Raw genomic sequence first — 18,866 nt, forward strand, 5'->3', positions numbered from 1 at the left:
AGATGAAGAGGAGGTTCTGGCATCCCCTGAGGATCTAGATCGCACAGGTACTCAATCGGTGGCAGCGGGTGACTCTGAGGTGTAAACTGCCTCCTTGAGCGATTCATGCCTTCTCAGCCTCACTATAATGTCATCCACCAGTGGAATTGCTGCGGGTTTTTCCACCACCTGGCTGAGCTACAGCAAATGTTAAGCTTTACACCTGCTTTGTGCATTGCTCTCCTGGTAACCTGGTTCCCGGCAATGCGGACCCTTGCCCTCCATGGCTATAGGGGATATTACAAGAACCATACTGAATATAATAGTGTCAGGTGGAGTTTGCGTCTATGTCCTTAACTCGATATGTAGTGAACCTATGCCTCTTCAAACTCCTCTTGAAGCTGTGGCTGTCAGGATAAGGACAACACAGGAAACCACTGCCTGCAACATGTATCTTCCTCCAGATAATGCAGTATCCCTGAACATATTGGCTGCACTGATTCATCAACTCCCTAAACCTTTCCTACTTTGGGAAATTTTGACACCCATAACCCCTTGTGGGGTCGCACCATGCATACTGGCCGAGGTAGAGATATCGAAAATTTACTGTCTCAACTGGACCTCTGCCTCCTAAATACTGGGGCCCCCACACATTTCAGTGTGGCTCATGGTACATACTCGGCCATTGATTTACCCCTCTGCAGCCCTGGACTTCTCCCATATGTCCACTGGAGAGCCCATGATGACTTGTGTGGTAGTGACCACTTTCCCATCTTCCTGTCACTCCCCCAGCATCATTCCCCCTGACGCCTACCCAGGTGGGCTTTAAACAAGGCAGGCTGAAAAGCTTTCACCTCTGCTGTCACCGTTGAATCTCCCCCACATGGTACCATCGATGTCGTGGTTGAGCGGGTCACTAGAACGATCGTTTCTGTGGCGGAAAACACGATCCCTTGTTCCTTAGGGTGGCCCCAGCGAAAGTCAGTACCTTGTGGTGGTCACCAAACATTGCTGATGCAATTAAGGTGCATTGGCAAGCTGTACAGCGACATAAGCGGCACCCTTCCCTGGAGCACCTGATAGCTTTCAGACGGCTCCATGCCTGCATTCGCCAGCTTATAAAAAGATCAAAACACGAGTGTTGGGAGAGGTATGTCTTCTCTGCTTTGGAGAATTACACTGCAGCCTTTTGCATCCTCAAACAGCAGATGGAAAGAAAACTACTCTCACTGAACATCACAGTGAACCCTATAATGCTCCATTTACTGTGTGGGACCTCATCAGCGCCCTTTCACATTGCCCCGGCACAACTCCCAGGCCAGATCGGATCCTCAGTCAGATGATTAAACATCTCTCGTCGGACTACTAGCAACATCTCTTCATCGTCTCCAACCGTATCTGCTGTGATGGTGTATTCCCATCACAATGGCGGGAGAGCACAATCATTCCAGTGCTCAAACCCAGTAAAACCCTCTTGATGGGGAGAGCTACCAACCCTTCAGCCTCACCAATGTTCTTTGTAATCTGTTAGAACGTATATTGAGTTTGCAGTTGTGTTGGCTCCTGGAGTCACAGAGCCTAATGGCTCCATGCCACGGCGGTTTCCACCAGGGTCGCTCTATCACTGATAATCTCGTGTCTCCATTTGGATGGCAGATGCCAGAACTAGGTTGCCGTCTTTTTTGATTTAAGGAAACACAATCTGGCAACATCATATCCTTACCACGTTATATGAGTGAGGTCTCTGAGGCCCGCTCTGCTCCCAGTTTTTATCCAAAACTTCCTGTCACTCTGTACTTTCCATGTCCAAGTTGGTGCCTCCCATAGTTCCCCCCATATCCAGGAGAATGGAGTCCTGCAGTGCTCTGTATTGAGTGTGTGTCTATTTTTACTGGCCATTAATGGTCTAGCAGCAGCTGTAGGGCTGTCCATCTCACCTTCTCTGTGTGCAGATGACTTTTTCAGTTCCTACTCCTCCTCCCGTTGCTGAGTGGCGCCTACAGGAAGCCATCCCAAGGCACAGTCATGGGCTCTAGCCCACGGCTTCCAGTTTTCAGCCGCAAAGTCGTGCGTCATGTACTTCTGTTGGTGTCTTACCATTCATCTGGAACCAGAACTTTAGTTTGATGGTGATACACTCACTGTAGTGGAGACATAGCAGTTCTTAGGACTAGTTTTCACCGCCTGCTTAACTTGGCTTCCTCATCTTAGTCAGCTTAAGCAGAAATGCTGGTGGCACCTCAGTGCCCTCCAGTGCCAGAGCACCACCACCTGGGGTGCAGATCGCTCTACACTGCTGCAGCTCTTCGGAGCCCTTGTTCAACCCACCTTGACTATCGGAGTCTGGTTTATGGTTTGGCGGGCGGCACCCTCAGCATTTCGGTTACTAGACCCAATGCAGCACTGCGGAGTTAGACTAGTAACATGAGCTTTTAGATTGAGTCTAGTGACCCGCATACTGGTGGAGACTAGAATCCCTCCATTGCAGATCAGGCGTGTACAACTGTTCGCCAGTTACGTTTACACATTCGTAGTTCTCCTGAGCATCCAAATTACCATCTTGTTTCCCCAACCACAGCGGTTCCTCCCCCTCATTGGCAGCCCTGGTCAGGGCTTACAATTGTGGTTCGCGTCCAGTCCCTTCTGTCTGAACTGGAGTCCTTCCCTTTACCGCCCCTACTCTAAGTCCATTCGCATACACCTCCATGGTGTAAACCTAGGCCGCAGCTTCATCTGGACCTTTCTCATGGCACTAAGGAGTCAGTTAATCCTGCGGCTCTGTGCTGTCCCTTCCTCTCGATTCTTGACTTGTCCCGGGGCTCTGAAGTAGTTTACACGAACGGTTTGATGGCTGATGGTCACCTTGGCTTTGCCTATGTTCACAGAGGACATATTGAACAGCACTCCTTGCCAGATGGCTGCAGTGTTTTCGTTGCAGAGCCGGTGGCCACATCTCGTGCACTTGAGCACATCCGTTCATGCTCTGGCAACTCGTTTCTTTTCCATACTGACTCCTTGAGCAGCCTACAAGCTATTGACCAGTGCTACCATTGCCATCATTTGGTAGTGACCATCCAGGAGTCCATCTATGCCCAGGAATGGTCTAGTCATTCAGTGGTGTTTGTCTGGGTCCCAGGACACGTCGGAATCCTAGGCAACGAACTTGCTGACAGGTTGGCCAAACAGGCTTCGCGGAAACTGCTTCAGGAAATGGGCATCTCTGAAACTGACCTGCATTTAGTATTATGCCACAAGGTTTTTAGGCTTTGGGAGATGGAATGGGGTAACCTTGGTTTGCACAACAAACTGTGTGCCATAAAGGAGACTACGAATGTGTGGAAGTTCTCTATGCAGGCCTATCGCAGGGACTCTATGGGTCTCTGCCAGCTCTGCATTGGCTACGCTTGGGCGGCCCATGACTATCTCCTGCACCGTGAAGACCCAACCGAGTGTCAGTGCAGCGCCCGGTTGACAGCGGCCCATACTCTGTTGCGCTGTCTTACTTTGTCTGCCCTGCGACAATATCTTCGGGTTACCGAACTCGTTACCATTAATTTTAGCAGACAACGCCTCATCAGCTGATGTAGTTTTATGTTGTATGCATAAGAGGGGGGAGGGGTTGTCTTTCTATCTAAGTTTTAGCGTTTGTCGTTTATCCCTCTGTGTCCTCTACCCTAGTGCTTTTAGGCTGGAGATTTTAATGTGTTGCAGAGTGGCTGGCTTCTCCTTTTTATTCTCGTGGTCAGTCAGCCACTGTCATGTGCTCTCCTGTTTTAATCTCTTCCACCTGTTTCTTGCATCTCTTTCTGGTTTTTGTGTCCTATTTTGTTTATTGTAGTGGTTATTGTCCTTCTGTCATTATTGTGGTTTTTTTCCCTTTCTCCCAGTTTTGTGCTGTGAGTGTCGTCTGTTTTATTCTTTCTCTTGTGGAATTATTAGAATAGGAACAATGGACTGATGACTTATTAGTTTGGTCCCTTCCCCCCTATTCAAACCAGCCAACCAACATGTGTATGAGAAAGAGTAGACCATTGTTTGGCAGTAAGGGCATGACGGCACTGCCTTAGTGCTGCACTGTAACTGGCATCTGAATTTGCAGTATCCCCTGGATGTGTTGCATTGAGGCAAACAGTGTACAGAAGGCTTCAGCAGAATGGCCTTTATTGTTGGGGACTTGCTGTCTGTTTACCTCAGGCATGTCTTCACAGATGGGAACATCTAATGTGGAACCGTCAACATGCCATGTGGGTGGTCAAACGGTGTACCAATGTTCTTTTCATAGATGAGTCCCAGTTTAGATTGTAGAGTGATTTTAACTGCTGTCAGGTACAGTGAGGAGATCTTATGATCTCACACACGATTGTTAGGAGTTGCTGTGGGCCCAGACTTCGTATTGATGGACGGTAATGCTTGATCTCACAGAGCACAGGTAGTAGATGTTGTTTTGGAAACAGAAGATATTGCACGCATGGTGTGGCCTGCTCACTCTCCCAATTTGAATCCCATAGAGCATGTTCGGAATGCACTAGGGAGACAGAGTGCATCACGACAGCATCCACCAACCACTCTCCAAGACTTTTGAGCATTTCTGCAGGAAGAATGGGCTTTATTGCCTCAACATAAGACTGATGATGACATCTTTCACAGCATGTCCCGTCATTGTAAGGCCTGTATTGGTGCGAGAGGTCACACCTCATCCTGAGCACATTAATCAGTTGTCAGAATGTGTGTGCAAATCCGTTTTTGAAGTTGAAAAAAACCAAGAACATTTTTGTCTACCATTATGCATATTGTAATTGATTACATTATGTATTCTTTACATTGTTCCTACTTTACTATCGCCTGTTTATACCGTTTGGTGACAAAATACATGCAGTCTTTGCAAAATTTCCATTTGCTGTTTTAATTTTGGACAACGGTGTATATGCTAATTTATTGCATACAGTGTAATATATGTTCCGTTTTATCGCTGCTTTTGACTGTGAAGTGTGTATTGATGAGGTAACTTTGTTTTTGTAAAAAAATTAACACCGTTCTTGAAAATGGTTTAAGGCTGAAATTGTATGTTAGCATATAAATAAACTAAAATTCAGTAGTTGAAGCTGGCGTGAAGTCGGATAAGAAATTCATGGCAACTGTGGACTCTGCTTCAGAGAAATATGTTTCAACCTGAAAGAATTAAAGGAAGATTGGTAAAGTGTGTTGCCCTGAGAGAAATTGCAGAGTAGAAAGCAGACGTAATCATCATTCAGATGACCACTTCCCTTTCCAGTTACATGTTCCAGACAGAAGAGACACTAAAAGAAAGTCAGCAAAATGGGCTCTCAACAGAGCAAACTTGATTTGTATATTCAGTAGCTATACATGAGCACAAGGAAGATGCCATGGACTTGGTGTAGTTTATTACAAGTGTGATCCACCAGGCTGCTGAGATGTCTATACCTCAGAGTACCATAGGAAGCAACCTATTTCCTGTTCAAATGGTGAAAGTTTTTCTGCGGCTGGCAGGTGACACTGTGAAGGTGAAACATAGCAGTCTTTACAGTTGCCAGGGCAAAAGCACAGGGAGCAATTGAAGACCATAAAAAGTCTGTACCAAGAGTTTTTCAGTTCCATGAATCATACCACACCAGCCACAAGAGCATTTGAGTTGAGTATAAGGTCTCCGATAAAGACGAATAAATACCTACTTCTGCCATAACATAGCTGCAGAAGGGACGCATTCGGACTTAAGTTCGTAGTGCCTCTCTGAACGCATTCCAGCTTTATTGCTTCTCTGGCATCTCTTCCCTCTGTATCTCATTGATGCACCCACTTCTCAGTTGGCCTTGATAAGCGTCTTTATTTTCAGGCTGGCTGAGCAACCCATTTGGCCAGCACATTACACAATCCTTCCATGAAGAACAGTTGTTCTTTCCGGATAGGAGACACGCACCTCAGCAATTTTATTCAAGAGAATGGTGTCCCTCCAGGGAGTATTTTAAGTGTCACCCCTTTCACCAAGCCTGTAAACAGTATAACTGACACAGTAATAATTCCAGTGAGGACTTTTGTAGGTGACTTTATGTATCCTGTCTTGCATCCATTACTTGTCAATTGCTGGAGGGATGGCTATGAAAGATAGGTTCAGTTTTTAACAGATAATACAATGTGTGTTCATTGTGAATGACTTCGGTCAGCATTTCAGCAAAACATAACTGCATTTTAAATACATTGTTTACCATTTTAATTAGTCAGTTTGATTCCTGATGGTTGTATTTGATCAAAGACTCACATAGGTATCACACTAGTGGAACCGTGAAGGGAGGGCACTCAGAGCATTAGAAATCTTAAAAGTGTCTCAGTGGATAGACAAGTCCTTCCTGCAGCAGTTTTGTAAAACCTTTGTCTGATACTTTCTGAACAGCAGGTGAAGCATTAATGGCTCTGCCAAAACTTCATATGTAACACTGTTGTACACAGTATACCATGAAGGCATCAGACTGACAACAGGCACTTACAGAAAAAGATCGATGTCTAGTCTGTGCGGAGGAGCTAGTGAGCCACTAATTGACTGTACATCTCTGAAGGCGGATTCATCTAGAAACTAGCAACATTTGTTTGCCTGTTGGCAAGTTGTTGCCACTTTATTCCTTAAACGTATTACTTTATATGTATTGATATTGTGCAAGAATAAGTTTGTCAGTGGGCATTGCTCTGCTTACCACTGCAGACAAAATTATTTGATGTTTAAGCAACACTTCTAAAAGTATAGTAAACATGGATGTATATGTGTGAGAGCAGTTTTCATGCAAAACGTAGTATAATACTAAATATTGATAAAAGACGTCAGTTTATTAATAAGTTAATGTGATGTAACTAGTGAAATAGTCTTTATTTTGTGTCGAGATGCATTATGATTGTTCTGTTATCTGTTACAGCACTCAAAATGTGGATGCAGTCGAGAGGTTGGTTTCGCATTTAAAGTTCATTTTGGCATGGTCCAACAAAACTCTGTAGAACAAACAGTTTCAAGTATTTTTGTAGGAGTGAGATTTTTGAGACTGTAAGAAATGTGCATGTATCTATTGATGTTTTGTTTCTAAAACTGTTGAAATATCCACAGCTTCACCCGTGACCCAAGAGTTACTGTTGCTGACAGATTTCCACGAGATCCAAGGGAACGTGTGGATCCTCGGACAGGTAATTTTTGTATCAATATTGTGTATAGCAATGGTTCCCAACCTGGGGATAATTACCCCCTGATGGGTAAAATGAAATTTTCTGTGGCTTAAAAACTAAACAAGTCAAACTAAATTATTTTAAAAACATCAGTACCATTTACCACAATTTTATAAGACTCTAATATTGATTATATAAGTTGTCAATAATTACTTTTTCTCAAGTAGTAGCATTAATGCGACACAGGTTGCAAGTTCCTCCCACAGTCCACCCGCTACACACGTGTTGTTGTTTTTCCTGTACATCGCCGATGATAAAAGTAAGACATCTGCATAACAAATGCTAAATATCTCAAGAAAATGTCTTTTCCACGTTATAGGTACGATCTGCAGTAGCCCAGAAATCGCTTCATTACTAGGTTCAAAAGAGATAAATGATTTAATTGACAGAATGACACAGCAGTAACTACATAAGGGCTACTGTAGTGCTGTACAAATTATTATCATTATTATTACTGCTGCTGCTGCATTTTAAATGGGGTTGCAGGGTGCAGGTCAAGCAAGTGCAAACGGAGAGGAGTAATGCAGGGGACATATTTTGTAGCAAGTGTCTACCCTCACTGTGGATAATTAGTTTTCAAACGTGAGAAGGAGTTGTGTGTGGAGGAGGGGGTGCTAGCAGTGTCTAGTTGCACTTCGGGGTAATGGTCTAAGAAAGGTTAGGAACCACTGGTGTATAGCATGTTGTAGTTAATCAGTTCAACTAGGTCCCAAAACATGTAAGCAGTGACACAGTTCAGAAGGAAGTAGATTGTGGTATACTATTGTTTCAAAGAATACATGAATGTCTTCTGGATATTTGGATTGTGAAAGAAAGTGGGGATAGTTCACCTTTTAGCAGTATAATGCATCTGCCGACAAAAGTGCATTTGCAGTGGGGAAAACTGAAAAGTGAGAGATTAGCAATATAAATTTTAGGAACATCCACTGTATTCAGCAGAGTAAAAATTCTCTGCCTTGCATCTGTTCTAATACTTCAAGAAATTTGTAGCTCAGAAATGTATGAACTCCAATATAGAGGTTACATAGAATGGTGCTTTGAAGACCTTCTCAAATCGTGCTTCTACGCGCTGGGTATATGTTGAACAAAATGCATTAACTTAAAAGGGGACTTCATTGAAAAATTGTGTGGTTACATAAAATACAGACTGAAAGACTGTGCTTTTACCCTCAAAGTTGCAACAACAGAGATTTTTGTCAACAGATTTAGATCTAACCACAAGCTTCATGTAATGTCATAACAGCTTCCTTGCCATGTGTCAGTGTGTACAACGAAAGCAGCATACTTGCTCTCCCCACTAGAGAAAGTATAGATGTTCTGCAGCTGGTGAAGACCACTTCTCTTACAATGTAATGTGAAAATAGGTTAGAACTTGCATAGCAGACCTATTAAGTGGACTAAATTCAACTTGCAGCAATGTTAGAAAAGCATATGCAACCCCTATTACTCTGTCTAACAACAGTCCAGTGCACAGTATAAATCTGTTTTGTTAATTTTCTATTAACTTTTTTGCAATAACTTTATTCAAAACTAAAATTTCTCCTTATACTGTAAGTCATGTTTGATTTGCCATAAAGTCACATTTAGTTGACAGTAGAAAAATCCATATAATTGGGTTAAATGTACCATAGAAAACATTTTTGCAGGTACAGCTCCGTTACCCGTTGCTGCTCCAAGGCCACCAGCACCGGTAGCTCCAGTGACAGCCCCAAGACCCGCTCCTGCTGCATCGACAGCATCTCCCAGCAGTGCACCAGGAGCAGCTTCAGATCAGGAAAAGGTAGGATTGATTATCACAGAATCAAACTGTACTCTGCAAATAATTATTTAGGTAGTAGTCTATCTCTAGTGTTGTTCAGTATGAATGATTTGCAAGCAGCAAAAGAAATCAAAGATAAATTTGGAAAGGGAGCTGTTAGGGAGAAGAAATAAAAACTTTGTTTGCCAGTGACATTATAATTCTGTGAGACGACAAATAACTTGAAAAAGCAGTTGAATGGAATGGATAATGTATAGTAAATGGGTTATAAGTTTAACATCAACAAAAATAAAAAAGTGGTAATGGTACATAGCCAAGTTAAATCAGATCATGCCAAGGAAATTAGTTTAGGAAATGAAAAACTGAAAGTAGTGGATGAGATTTGCTATTTGAGCAACAAAATAAATGATGATAGGCAAAGTAGAGAATGTATAAAGTACAGTTTGGCAATAGCATGAAAAGCATTCCGGAAAAAGGTAAATGTTTTTACATTGAATATAAATTTGTTAGGAAGTCCTTTCTGAAGGGATTTGTCTGGAGTGCAGCCTTGTACACAAGTGACAGAAGGATGATAGACATTTCAGACAAAAAGAGACTAGAGGCTTTTGAAATGTGATGCTGAAGAGTAGATGGGTAGTCATGGAGCTAATGAAGAGGTACTGAATCAAATTGGGAAGAAAAGAAATTTATGCCAAAAATTGATTAGAAGACGGGGTTGCTTGATAGGACACATCCTGGGGCATTAAGGAACTGGAAGGTAAAATTTTAGGGGGAGATTGACTTGACTGTAGTAAGCAGGAAGCAGGCTCAACTGGATTATGGTTGTGTAGTTATGCAGAGATAAAGATGACAGGATGACTAATATGGAGAGTTGCATTAAACTAGCCTTTGGACTTCAGACAACAACAGGGGAAAAAAGTTAATAGTGCAGTAAATTTTGGTTATTCGCATTTTTTTTTTATTTTTTTAAAGTTAATCTGTTCATATGCTTGTTACTCACTGAAACAGTGCACAACATGCAGGACAAAACATGAGAATTTGCTTACACAGTCTGAGGGTCAGCTTTTAATTTTTACAAATAATTATTATAAGATGCTGTTGAGATGGGCATTACTGGCTTTTTTTTTTAAAAAAAAAAAAGTGTTACTGCTGGTGGTATCTTAATTCAGTAATGTCATATAATCATTTCATTTCATTTTATGTCAACCTAATGATCATTTAAGATTGAAACTAACAAAAAAGGATACTTATTATTAATATAACTGCTTTTGGCAAATTTAAGATATCTCTTTTTGTATTGTTTAGATGCTGTGGAACAATGCCTACAGAAAGTATTTTGAACTAAAAAAAAGGTAGTGTAAATTGCATTAAGGAAACGCTAAAAAAGATTTGACAAAGGAAATACAATATTTGTCTATGTTCATTTGAGCCAGAGGCTAGTAGTAATTGACTATTTGGATGTTCCAGGACAAAAAGAAACAAAGAAAGGGGTTTTGTTTATGGATGGAGATATTGTGACCATTGTTTTAAAGGATTAATGATGAATGGGGTACAATAATTTGTTTGCCACAAATCATTGATGAAATTGGGACAACTGGAAACATCACAGTCTTCATCCTGATAATGCAGCACTCCAACAGAATAACATTGAATTGATCTGTCATTGTCCTATTCATCTGATTTATTCCGTAATGACTCCTTTGACTCCTTTATGTCAAAACAAAAAAAAAAATGTGTGGATAGCAATTTTAATCACCTCAGTGAAATGTTGGAATTCTTTCTCACCTATGTATTTGGGGGTATGAACTTCAGATTGCAAAAAATATTTCTTGAAACAGTTTGAATCCATGCAAAAGTGGTCAAATATTAATTGCAAGTAGTTTGATAAACAATAAAACAATTTATTGCAAAAAAAATTTGGAAAAACTTAGAGGGGGCTCTTGTAGCTGTGTTCAGAATGAAAGATGTTGAAGTAAGTTTTAACAGAAATAGAAATCCATTACTATAAATATTTCAGACAGCAAGCCACCCCAAAAGACTGAAAGATAGTGAGAATTTGTAAGTACAGTATACTGCCATGAATGACTGAATTGAATTTGTTGCTTTTAGTTAAGACTCTTTTTTACACACTTATTTCTGAAATAGTGTTGAAAAAAGTTGTTTATTAAGCTAACAGGTGTGCCCCTCTCATCCTGGGAGTTGAGAAAATTGCTCTTCCTTTTTGGGCCATCCACAACATGTATCTCTTTTCTGTCCATGAAAGGAGTTATTAGTTCCGAAAACTAGGATAATCACTTTGTAATGTTTTGTGTGTCGGGCAGTTCTAAGAACTTTGCCTACTGAAGGTACATAATGGCCAACGAGTTTGTCTCATGACGTTACAGTTTCCACGAGTGAATTTTCATTTTGATACAAATTTTCTGTCAGATGAAGGAACTGCTGGCTCTGAAAGCTTGAACGTTTCCATAACTTCTGTGTATGTTGACTCCTGCTGCCACTTGATAGTAGATTTTTTTATCTATCAATTACATTATATTTTCAAAAACTTATTATTTTCATTGATTTATTAGCTCTTCTGGCCATCATTCATTATTACATAATCCCTTGTCAGTCTTTGTCATCATCTGTCGTGTTCAAACTGTCATCTGTTTCCAACCTTTCATGCTATTTCACTCATTCGTTTATCGGTACATCTATTATTAACTAAAATGTTGCCCCTATATCTTTCCTAGTACTGTTTTCCATGTGCTTAGATGCATCCATTGTTATTTACAAATTTGCACATAACTCTTTGTTTGTGGTTCAGTGTACACTACAATACCACCCCCCTCCCCCTCCAATTGTCTCTTACCAGTTTATTTGCAGATTAGACACGACTTTTCTTTACTTTCATCCTTGCCACTTGCTTTGCTTCTAGGTGGTTCTTTCATGTTGTTGTGTGTGTGTTTGTCACCAAACCACATTGGTCAACTGTTACTGCCATCTTTTGCATTATTTTATTTCCCAAAAACAGTATATTACATTTTCTCCAATGACTTCCTCTCTGTTTGCTCTGTTTTGAAGCTTTTGTCTGTTTCTTGTCTTTTATTGTTGTAATTTTTTCGTATCATAATTTTTTCCTATCATGTTGTTCACTTTTCTCTCGAGAAATTCTCACCCACTCATTACCGGTTGTTAAACCCTGTCTGTTCGCATGATTTTCATTCAGTTTTTTTTTATTTAATTTTTTTACATGTTTTTATTTTTCCAATATTTTTCTTGATTTTCTTTTTTTTTCCCCCTCTCTGCTTCTGTTTCGTCACTCCCACCATCTCATAATACTCCAAATCCTCCTCTCTAGAGTTTTTCCTTCTCATCCTCTGACTTGGTCTTCTGGGAAACTTTTCTGTATCTGTGTCCATTTCCTAAACCTCGCCAGTCCTTTTGCTTCATCCCTCTTTCTTCCCTTCAGCCCTTCTGCCAGGAGATGAGCCACTGGCTCTAAGCTTGCACATTTTCATAACTTTTATATGTGTTTTCTTCTGCTACCACTTGGTGAATACATTTCCTATCTTTACAGCTATGTTATATTTTCAAAAACTGATTATTTTCATTGATATAAAAAAAAACTTTTAATGGTTAATGTGAGTGGCTAAATATTTCTTGACTGGCAGAATTCGTAATAGGTAGGTTACAGTTAATGTAGAAGTGTCATTAGTGCTTAAGCAATTGTGAAATGAAAACCTCAGGTCGTAGTAAAGAGAGACAATAGTCGTTTCTCTAGTTATTGCATATTGTCACTACAGAGGACTTCATTTTGAACTGGTTCAAAATCTGGCCTGTGATGAGTCACAATAAGGTAAGTGTGGAATATAAACATTAGTCTTATTGAGGCTGCATTAATTGGGGATAAAAAAAACTGCCCCACCTACAGGTGGGTAAATCCAAGAAAGAAACAAGGAAGCTGCCATTTTCTTATGTAGTGTCAAGTAAATTATTGTGACAGAAGTAATAGTTCGGTTGTATTATATAATGTACATTTTAACAAGCAGTGTACTTGAAATACTCACAAGGTTACCTTCCTTTTACTATTCTTTATAAATGTGATTTGTGTATGATTGTTTCAGGCTGCTCTCATCATGCAAGTGTTGCAGCTTTCAGATGAACAGATAGCTATGCTGCCCCCAGAACAGAGGCAGAGCATCCTTGTTCTTAAGGAGCAGATTGCTAAAAGCACCCAGCGTTGATTTTCCTATATTTTTATTATTGTTTTATCCACACATTTAGGAAAACAACATTCCTACTGTAAATAAAATAAATAAAAATCTATGTAATGAATATATTGTTTTGCTTTAAAGAACAAGAGATAATGGAGTTACAAAACATGAATAGTTGGAGCATACACTGTCATTTATGTTTAACAAAATGTGGAATATTGGACAGCTCTTGACTGTCACATTATGGGAAATCCTTGTTCATTTAATAAAATTAACTGTGCATTTCACCCTCCCTTCCTTCCCCTCCCTCCCTCCATCCCCTCCCCCTCCCTCCCAGAAAACAGAACAAAAGGGGCTGTGAATATGTGATTTCTCTCACTTGAGGCAAAGTAATACAGGACAACTTAATTTTGTTCATAGTGAATGAAATACAGTCATAAAATATGTATAAAACAATACATCACTCTTAAGTGACAAATGGTTTTATCATGTTTTAAATAAAAACTCACATTTGTGACTGATTATGCGTGCCGTTTCGTTTATATTTTTGATTACAGTAGAAATCATCAAAATTATTTACAGAATATCTGTGGGAGAAGACAATGCCCCAAAAGTGGAACAATACTATATTTAAATGTTTTGATTGCCAGTGTAAAATTTTTGAAATTATGAGGGTCATCTGATAAGAAAGTTTCCGTATTTCATTTCACTGCAAAATAAACTGTGCTCATGGTATGTGAGGGCTGGTGAATTCGATTGGTATGTGCTGACAACACTTACACTGGCTTACGATGCACATCGCAGTATTTTACCAGCACGCTGCCAGCTAGCATGGAGTTAACCACTACAAATTGTATCCACTTGTCAGCTGCGCTCTGTGATTTGTTTTTTCACAGGAAAACAAGTATCTGCCGTCAGTATCCATCAGGGGCTTAATTCTGTCTATGGGGACGGCAGTATGAGCGTTCTAATTGGTGGATGTTGGCGTCCACAGTTTCTGGAAGCGCAAAAAGGTGTATGTAATGAACATCACTCAAGGAGCCCCACTAAGTGACATGTTATGATGACATTATTGCAGTTCACAATATTCTGGAGGAAGATCATCATATTGCCATTTACAACATTGCAATGCAGCTACCTCCAGGGGCTGCAGTTGGATGCTCATCCATTGCGAAGATCCAGGCAGACTATCTTCACAACTGCAAAGACCGTGCAAGATGTGTGACACGTTCATGGAGCAGTGTCTACAAGCAGCAGTGGGTGGATTTGACCAGTATATTTCTGGAAATGCATCAGAGAGGTCTGCTCTTCAAATATCTCATCATTGAGTATGAGACCTGTCCATCATTCAACTCCTGAGACAAAACATCAGGGCGTAGTGTGAAAGAAACATCTCAAAAGTGCCCCAGAAATGGCGAAGGCATATATGCAGCAGGGCAGCTATGGCAACCATCTTTTGGGACTGTGAGTGAGTTTGCTCATTCAGTGCTTGCCTCGCAACACCACAATGGCTGCAGGGAGGTATTGTAATGTCTTGAGGAATCTGTGGACTGCCGTCGAAAGAAAACATCCTGGACTTTTGTCTTGCAAAGTTCTCTTCCTTCATGACAATGCTGGGCCTCATACAGCTCAAATGACCTAAGTGAACTCAAGACTAGGAAGTGTTCCTGCATCCTCCGTATTCAGCAGATCACTCTGCAAGTGACTTTCACAAGTTCCCACAACTGAAAGGTCCTCTTGGAGATGAGCATTTCAACACCAGTGATAGTCACAACAATGAGCAACAGGTTACAAGAACAGAACCTGACGTTGTACAACACTGTTGTTTTGGAAAAACTTGTGTCTAATTTCCAAAAATGCTTGGAAAAACATGGCACCTACGCAGAAAAGTAATAGAAGCATTGTTGAATGTCAATGAAATTATTTCAACATGATATGCTGCATGTAATCATTTTTGTAAAATACAGAAACTTAGCTGCTTCATCCAGTATGTCATAAAACCCCTTGTATATCCCCAACCATAATAGATACAAAGATGCCATTTGGACAGTGAATTGCAAGGACAGGGGCTACTTGAATACATCACATTTCATGTTTGTGCTATTTTTTATTACAGAGATATGAGGCCATCTTTGGTTTTTTTTTTTTTTTAAGTGGAACCCTATGTTAAATTTTAGCGTAACATGATGGTTGTAAAAAGACTGTTTCAAATATGTGTATATCATAATATTTAGGTGAATAGTTTTTGAGACACAGATATGTTCTCATTTCATATTCGTCTTTCGAAGCGGTGTTGTCCAGTGTGACCTTTCCTGTTGACCACTGAGGTACTTAACAGAGAAGGCGTTGTTTTCCTGCTTCTCGATAACGCCGCCAAGGTGATGCACAAAGTGGCTGGAGAGAAGGGTATAAATGTGCTGCTGGGGTAATGAGACATCACATTTCCATCCCAGTTTCTTGGAGCAGACATGTACACCAATGAAGAAAAGTTAGATATGCTTCTACTGTATGGTGAAAGCAGAAGAAATGCTGTTAGAGCAATAAAGCAATATGGAGAGCTGTATCCTGATCGTGAGCATCCTATGCGCCAGCTTCTTGCTCGTATTTGCAAAAAACTACTTGAATTGGGATCATGGAACGCCATACACGGGACAAGGCAGAAAACTGCAACTGGCGAGGGACATGAAGAGGCCATTCTAGCGTTGCACATAACGACCCTACTGTTTATCGCGATGTATCGCCTCGGAATGTGGTATAAGTCAGAGAAGTGTTCTACGTATATTGCGCCAGCATAGATTTCACCCGTTTTACCTTTCATTACATCAAGCACTCTCGGGTGTGGATTTCGAACAGCGCTAGGAATTTTGCTGGTTTGCTCTGCAGCGCCTACAAGATGATCCAACGTTTTTTTGGTGAGTGCTTTTTACTGATGAAGCGAATTTCACCAACCATGGTAATGTGAATTTGCATATGTGCCTCATTGGCAGGTACAGCATCAGCAACTGTGGCGTGTTAACGTGTGGTGTGGCATCATCAGAAATGTCATTGTGGGGCTGTACATCATTCCGGGTATACTAAATGGCAATAACTATGCACAGTTCCTGCGAAACGTTCTGCCCATATTGCTGGAAGAAGTACCACTAACTATGCGTAAGTGCATGTGGTTCAATCATGACGGCTGTCTTGCTGACTCTTCCCTTGTGGTTACAGAGCTGTTAAATGAAAAGTTTCCAGATTGTTGGATAGGATGACATGCTGAAGTGAAGAGGCCAGCCTGGTCTCCCGATCTGAGCCCTCTTGATTTTTTTTTTTTTTTTTTTTTTTTTTTTTTTTTTTTTTTTTTTTTTTTTTTTTTTTTTTTGTGGGGAGCAATCAAACATAAAGTATATGCTCAAATACCAACTACGCCAAACGATATGAAGCAACATATCATTGAAGCGTGCTCATATCTCATGTGACACCCTCGCAGCTGTTCACAAATCATTCGAACAGCGACTACAAATGTGCATTGCAGCAGAGGGGAAGAAATTTGAGCACATGCTTCAGTAAAGTTTTGTATTATGTAAAGTATGTATTTTGCATCTTTGTGTGTATTTGCTTCGTATTGTGATCAGTAGTAAATATTTTCAAATAAAAAACAAATACGTACGAAATAATTGTGACCAATAAGGGCCGCCTCATTTACATTCATATTTCTGTTACTTAAGATTTATTAACATTTTGTAGTATTTTAATACTGTATGTTGTCTACTATTTAGGTATCACAGTTGTCAAATAACTGAATAATATTTGCGCGACATCATCAGTTAATTTTTGCACAAACTTTCGCAGTATGTATTACTACTGTAGGGTAAATGGACGTGTTTGTATAAGGACGGACTTGCAACATTTACCATGTAATCTACACAATAGGAAAGGTCGCATTGGACAACACTGCTTCGAAGGACAAACATGATACGAGAACATCTCTGTGTCTCAAAAACTATTCCCCTAAATATTATGATATACACATATTTGAAACTGTCTTTTTAAACCCATCATATTACGCTAAAATTTAACATAGGTTTCCATTTAAAAAAAACAAAAGATGGCCTCATATATCTGTAATAAAAAATAGCACAAACATGTAATGTGATGTATTCAAGTAGCCCCTGTCCCTGCAATTCACTGTCCAAACGGCATCTTTGTATCTATTACGGTTGGGGAGATACAAGGGGTGTTATGACTTAGCTGCCTCACCCTGTATATTGGACTCCCTTCGTATACAGGTATGGAGAAATAGAAGTATGTTACATATTCAGCCAGTTGTGAAATGATATGGAAGAATATATGTAACAATGCTACATCTTCAGTTAGACTTCATCAGCATATACCTTTAGCACTGCAAGAGGGGTCAGAGGAGGAGGTCCAAATGACCAAAAACTACCCTTAATAGTATCAGGGGAAGTTTTCAGAGCTATAAAATTGGAGTACAAAAGAGGAATATGTTAATGTGACATATTACAAGTGATATGAGACCTTCAGAGAGCAAGTTTTGTGGTAGTTCCAAAACTCATTAATAACTGATATAATGAAAGGAAAATCGTAAGATTTAAAGGAAGCTGCAAAACCAGTACTGTATTTAGTGCAACTGAAAATGATGATGGGATGGACTTCAAAAGAAAAAAACAGTAGAGTAAAAACAGCCAAGAATGCTGTCTGAAATTAAAAGTGTATAATGGGATTTTATCATCATTTCTAACAAATGGTAGTAAGACATAGCCCTGTAGTGAATAAACCATTAAACCACCTATAGATGCTCAGCAGTAAATGGAAAAATCTATGTAAGGAATTACTAGGACTGATGGGAAAACAAAGAAATGTATCAGGGAACATACTGTAAGGAAAGGTGTAATCATGACTAATGAAAAAGAAGAGGAGGTGGGTGGGTGTGGAAGCTGGACCATCAAATTTCTTTGCAGAATTCAGAGAGAGAATAGAAGACATAGATGTTGGAGTATTAGAATGCGGGTGAAACACATTAGGAAAAGACTGCAAGAACATGGGCGCGTACAACTGAAGGCTTTAAGTTACAGAAAATTCTAGACATGGTCTGTATCTAGCAGTACATAATAATAATTATATTATTATTATTTTGTGTGGCTCGATGGCCTGGTGTGTCTTTCAACTGAACACCACTTCGGCGATTTGTGAGTTTCTAACCTAGCCCAGTTTTCTAGCCATGGAAAGGGGACCTACAATTTAATGTGGAATCCAAACCAGTTGTTTCAAGCAACTCATATCATTGAGAGGTGAAGGCTAGGTTAAAATGCAGACTAAAAAATCCATGGTCTTACTGGTATTTGACCCTAAACCTCTTGTTTCCAGGCAGGTGTGTGACTATCGTTAAGGCAAACTAGTTTCAGTGATGCACCTTACATGTAAATTACAGGAAGAACATGTGGTAAACTAAGTGTTGGTCTTGACTAGGGTGCAGTAGTCAGTAGTAGGCTGTGATGGTTCATCGAACCCAAGGAGTTCCAGTGCAACTCTGTTTGCTGTGAGCTTTAGCACCAAAACATCTGTTGCATCCAGTTATTTTGATTGTCCCTTGGCCAGGTGTCCATGCACTAACACCTCTTTTGATGTGGTGCTGTTTTAGTAGCTTTCTGACTACATTCACTTTCTATACATCACACTTGCTTGATGCCTAATACTGTAGAATTTTGAGA

General features: G+C 40.2%; 1 protein-coding gene across 2 annotated transcripts in view; it reads left to right on the forward strand.

The window, feature by feature from the left end:
- LOC124776908 (cleavage stimulation factor subunit 2 tau variant) overlaps positions 1-13,276 on the forward strand; it is an 89,625-nt gene extending 76,349 nt beyond the window's left edge. The window contains exons 6-9 of one of the 2 annotated variants that reach the window (XM_047252116.1): positions 6,900-6,926; positions 7,085-7,161; positions 8,847-8,980; positions 13,066-13,276. In XM_047252116.1, the coding sequence (XP_047108072.1) occupies positions 6,900-6,926; positions 7,085-7,161; positions 8,847-8,980; positions 13,066-13,185 (358 nt within the window). In that variant the 3' untranslated portion in view covers positions 13,186-13,276. The remainder of the gene's footprint in view (positions 1-6,899; positions 6,927-7,084; positions 7,162-8,846; positions 8,981-13,065) is intronic. The other variant, XM_047252117.1, reaches the window with a different exon arrangement.
- Positions 13,277-18,866: the final 5,590 nt, after the last annotated feature.

This window comes from Schistocerca piceifrons, chromosome 2 (assembly GCF_021461385.2).
Source record: "Schistocerca piceifrons isolate TAMUIC-IGC-003096 chromosome 2, iqSchPice1.1, whole genome shotgun sequence".
Classification (NCBI taxonomy): domain Eukaryota; kingdom Metazoa; phylum Arthropoda; class Insecta; order Orthoptera; family Acrididae; genus Schistocerca; species Schistocerca piceifrons.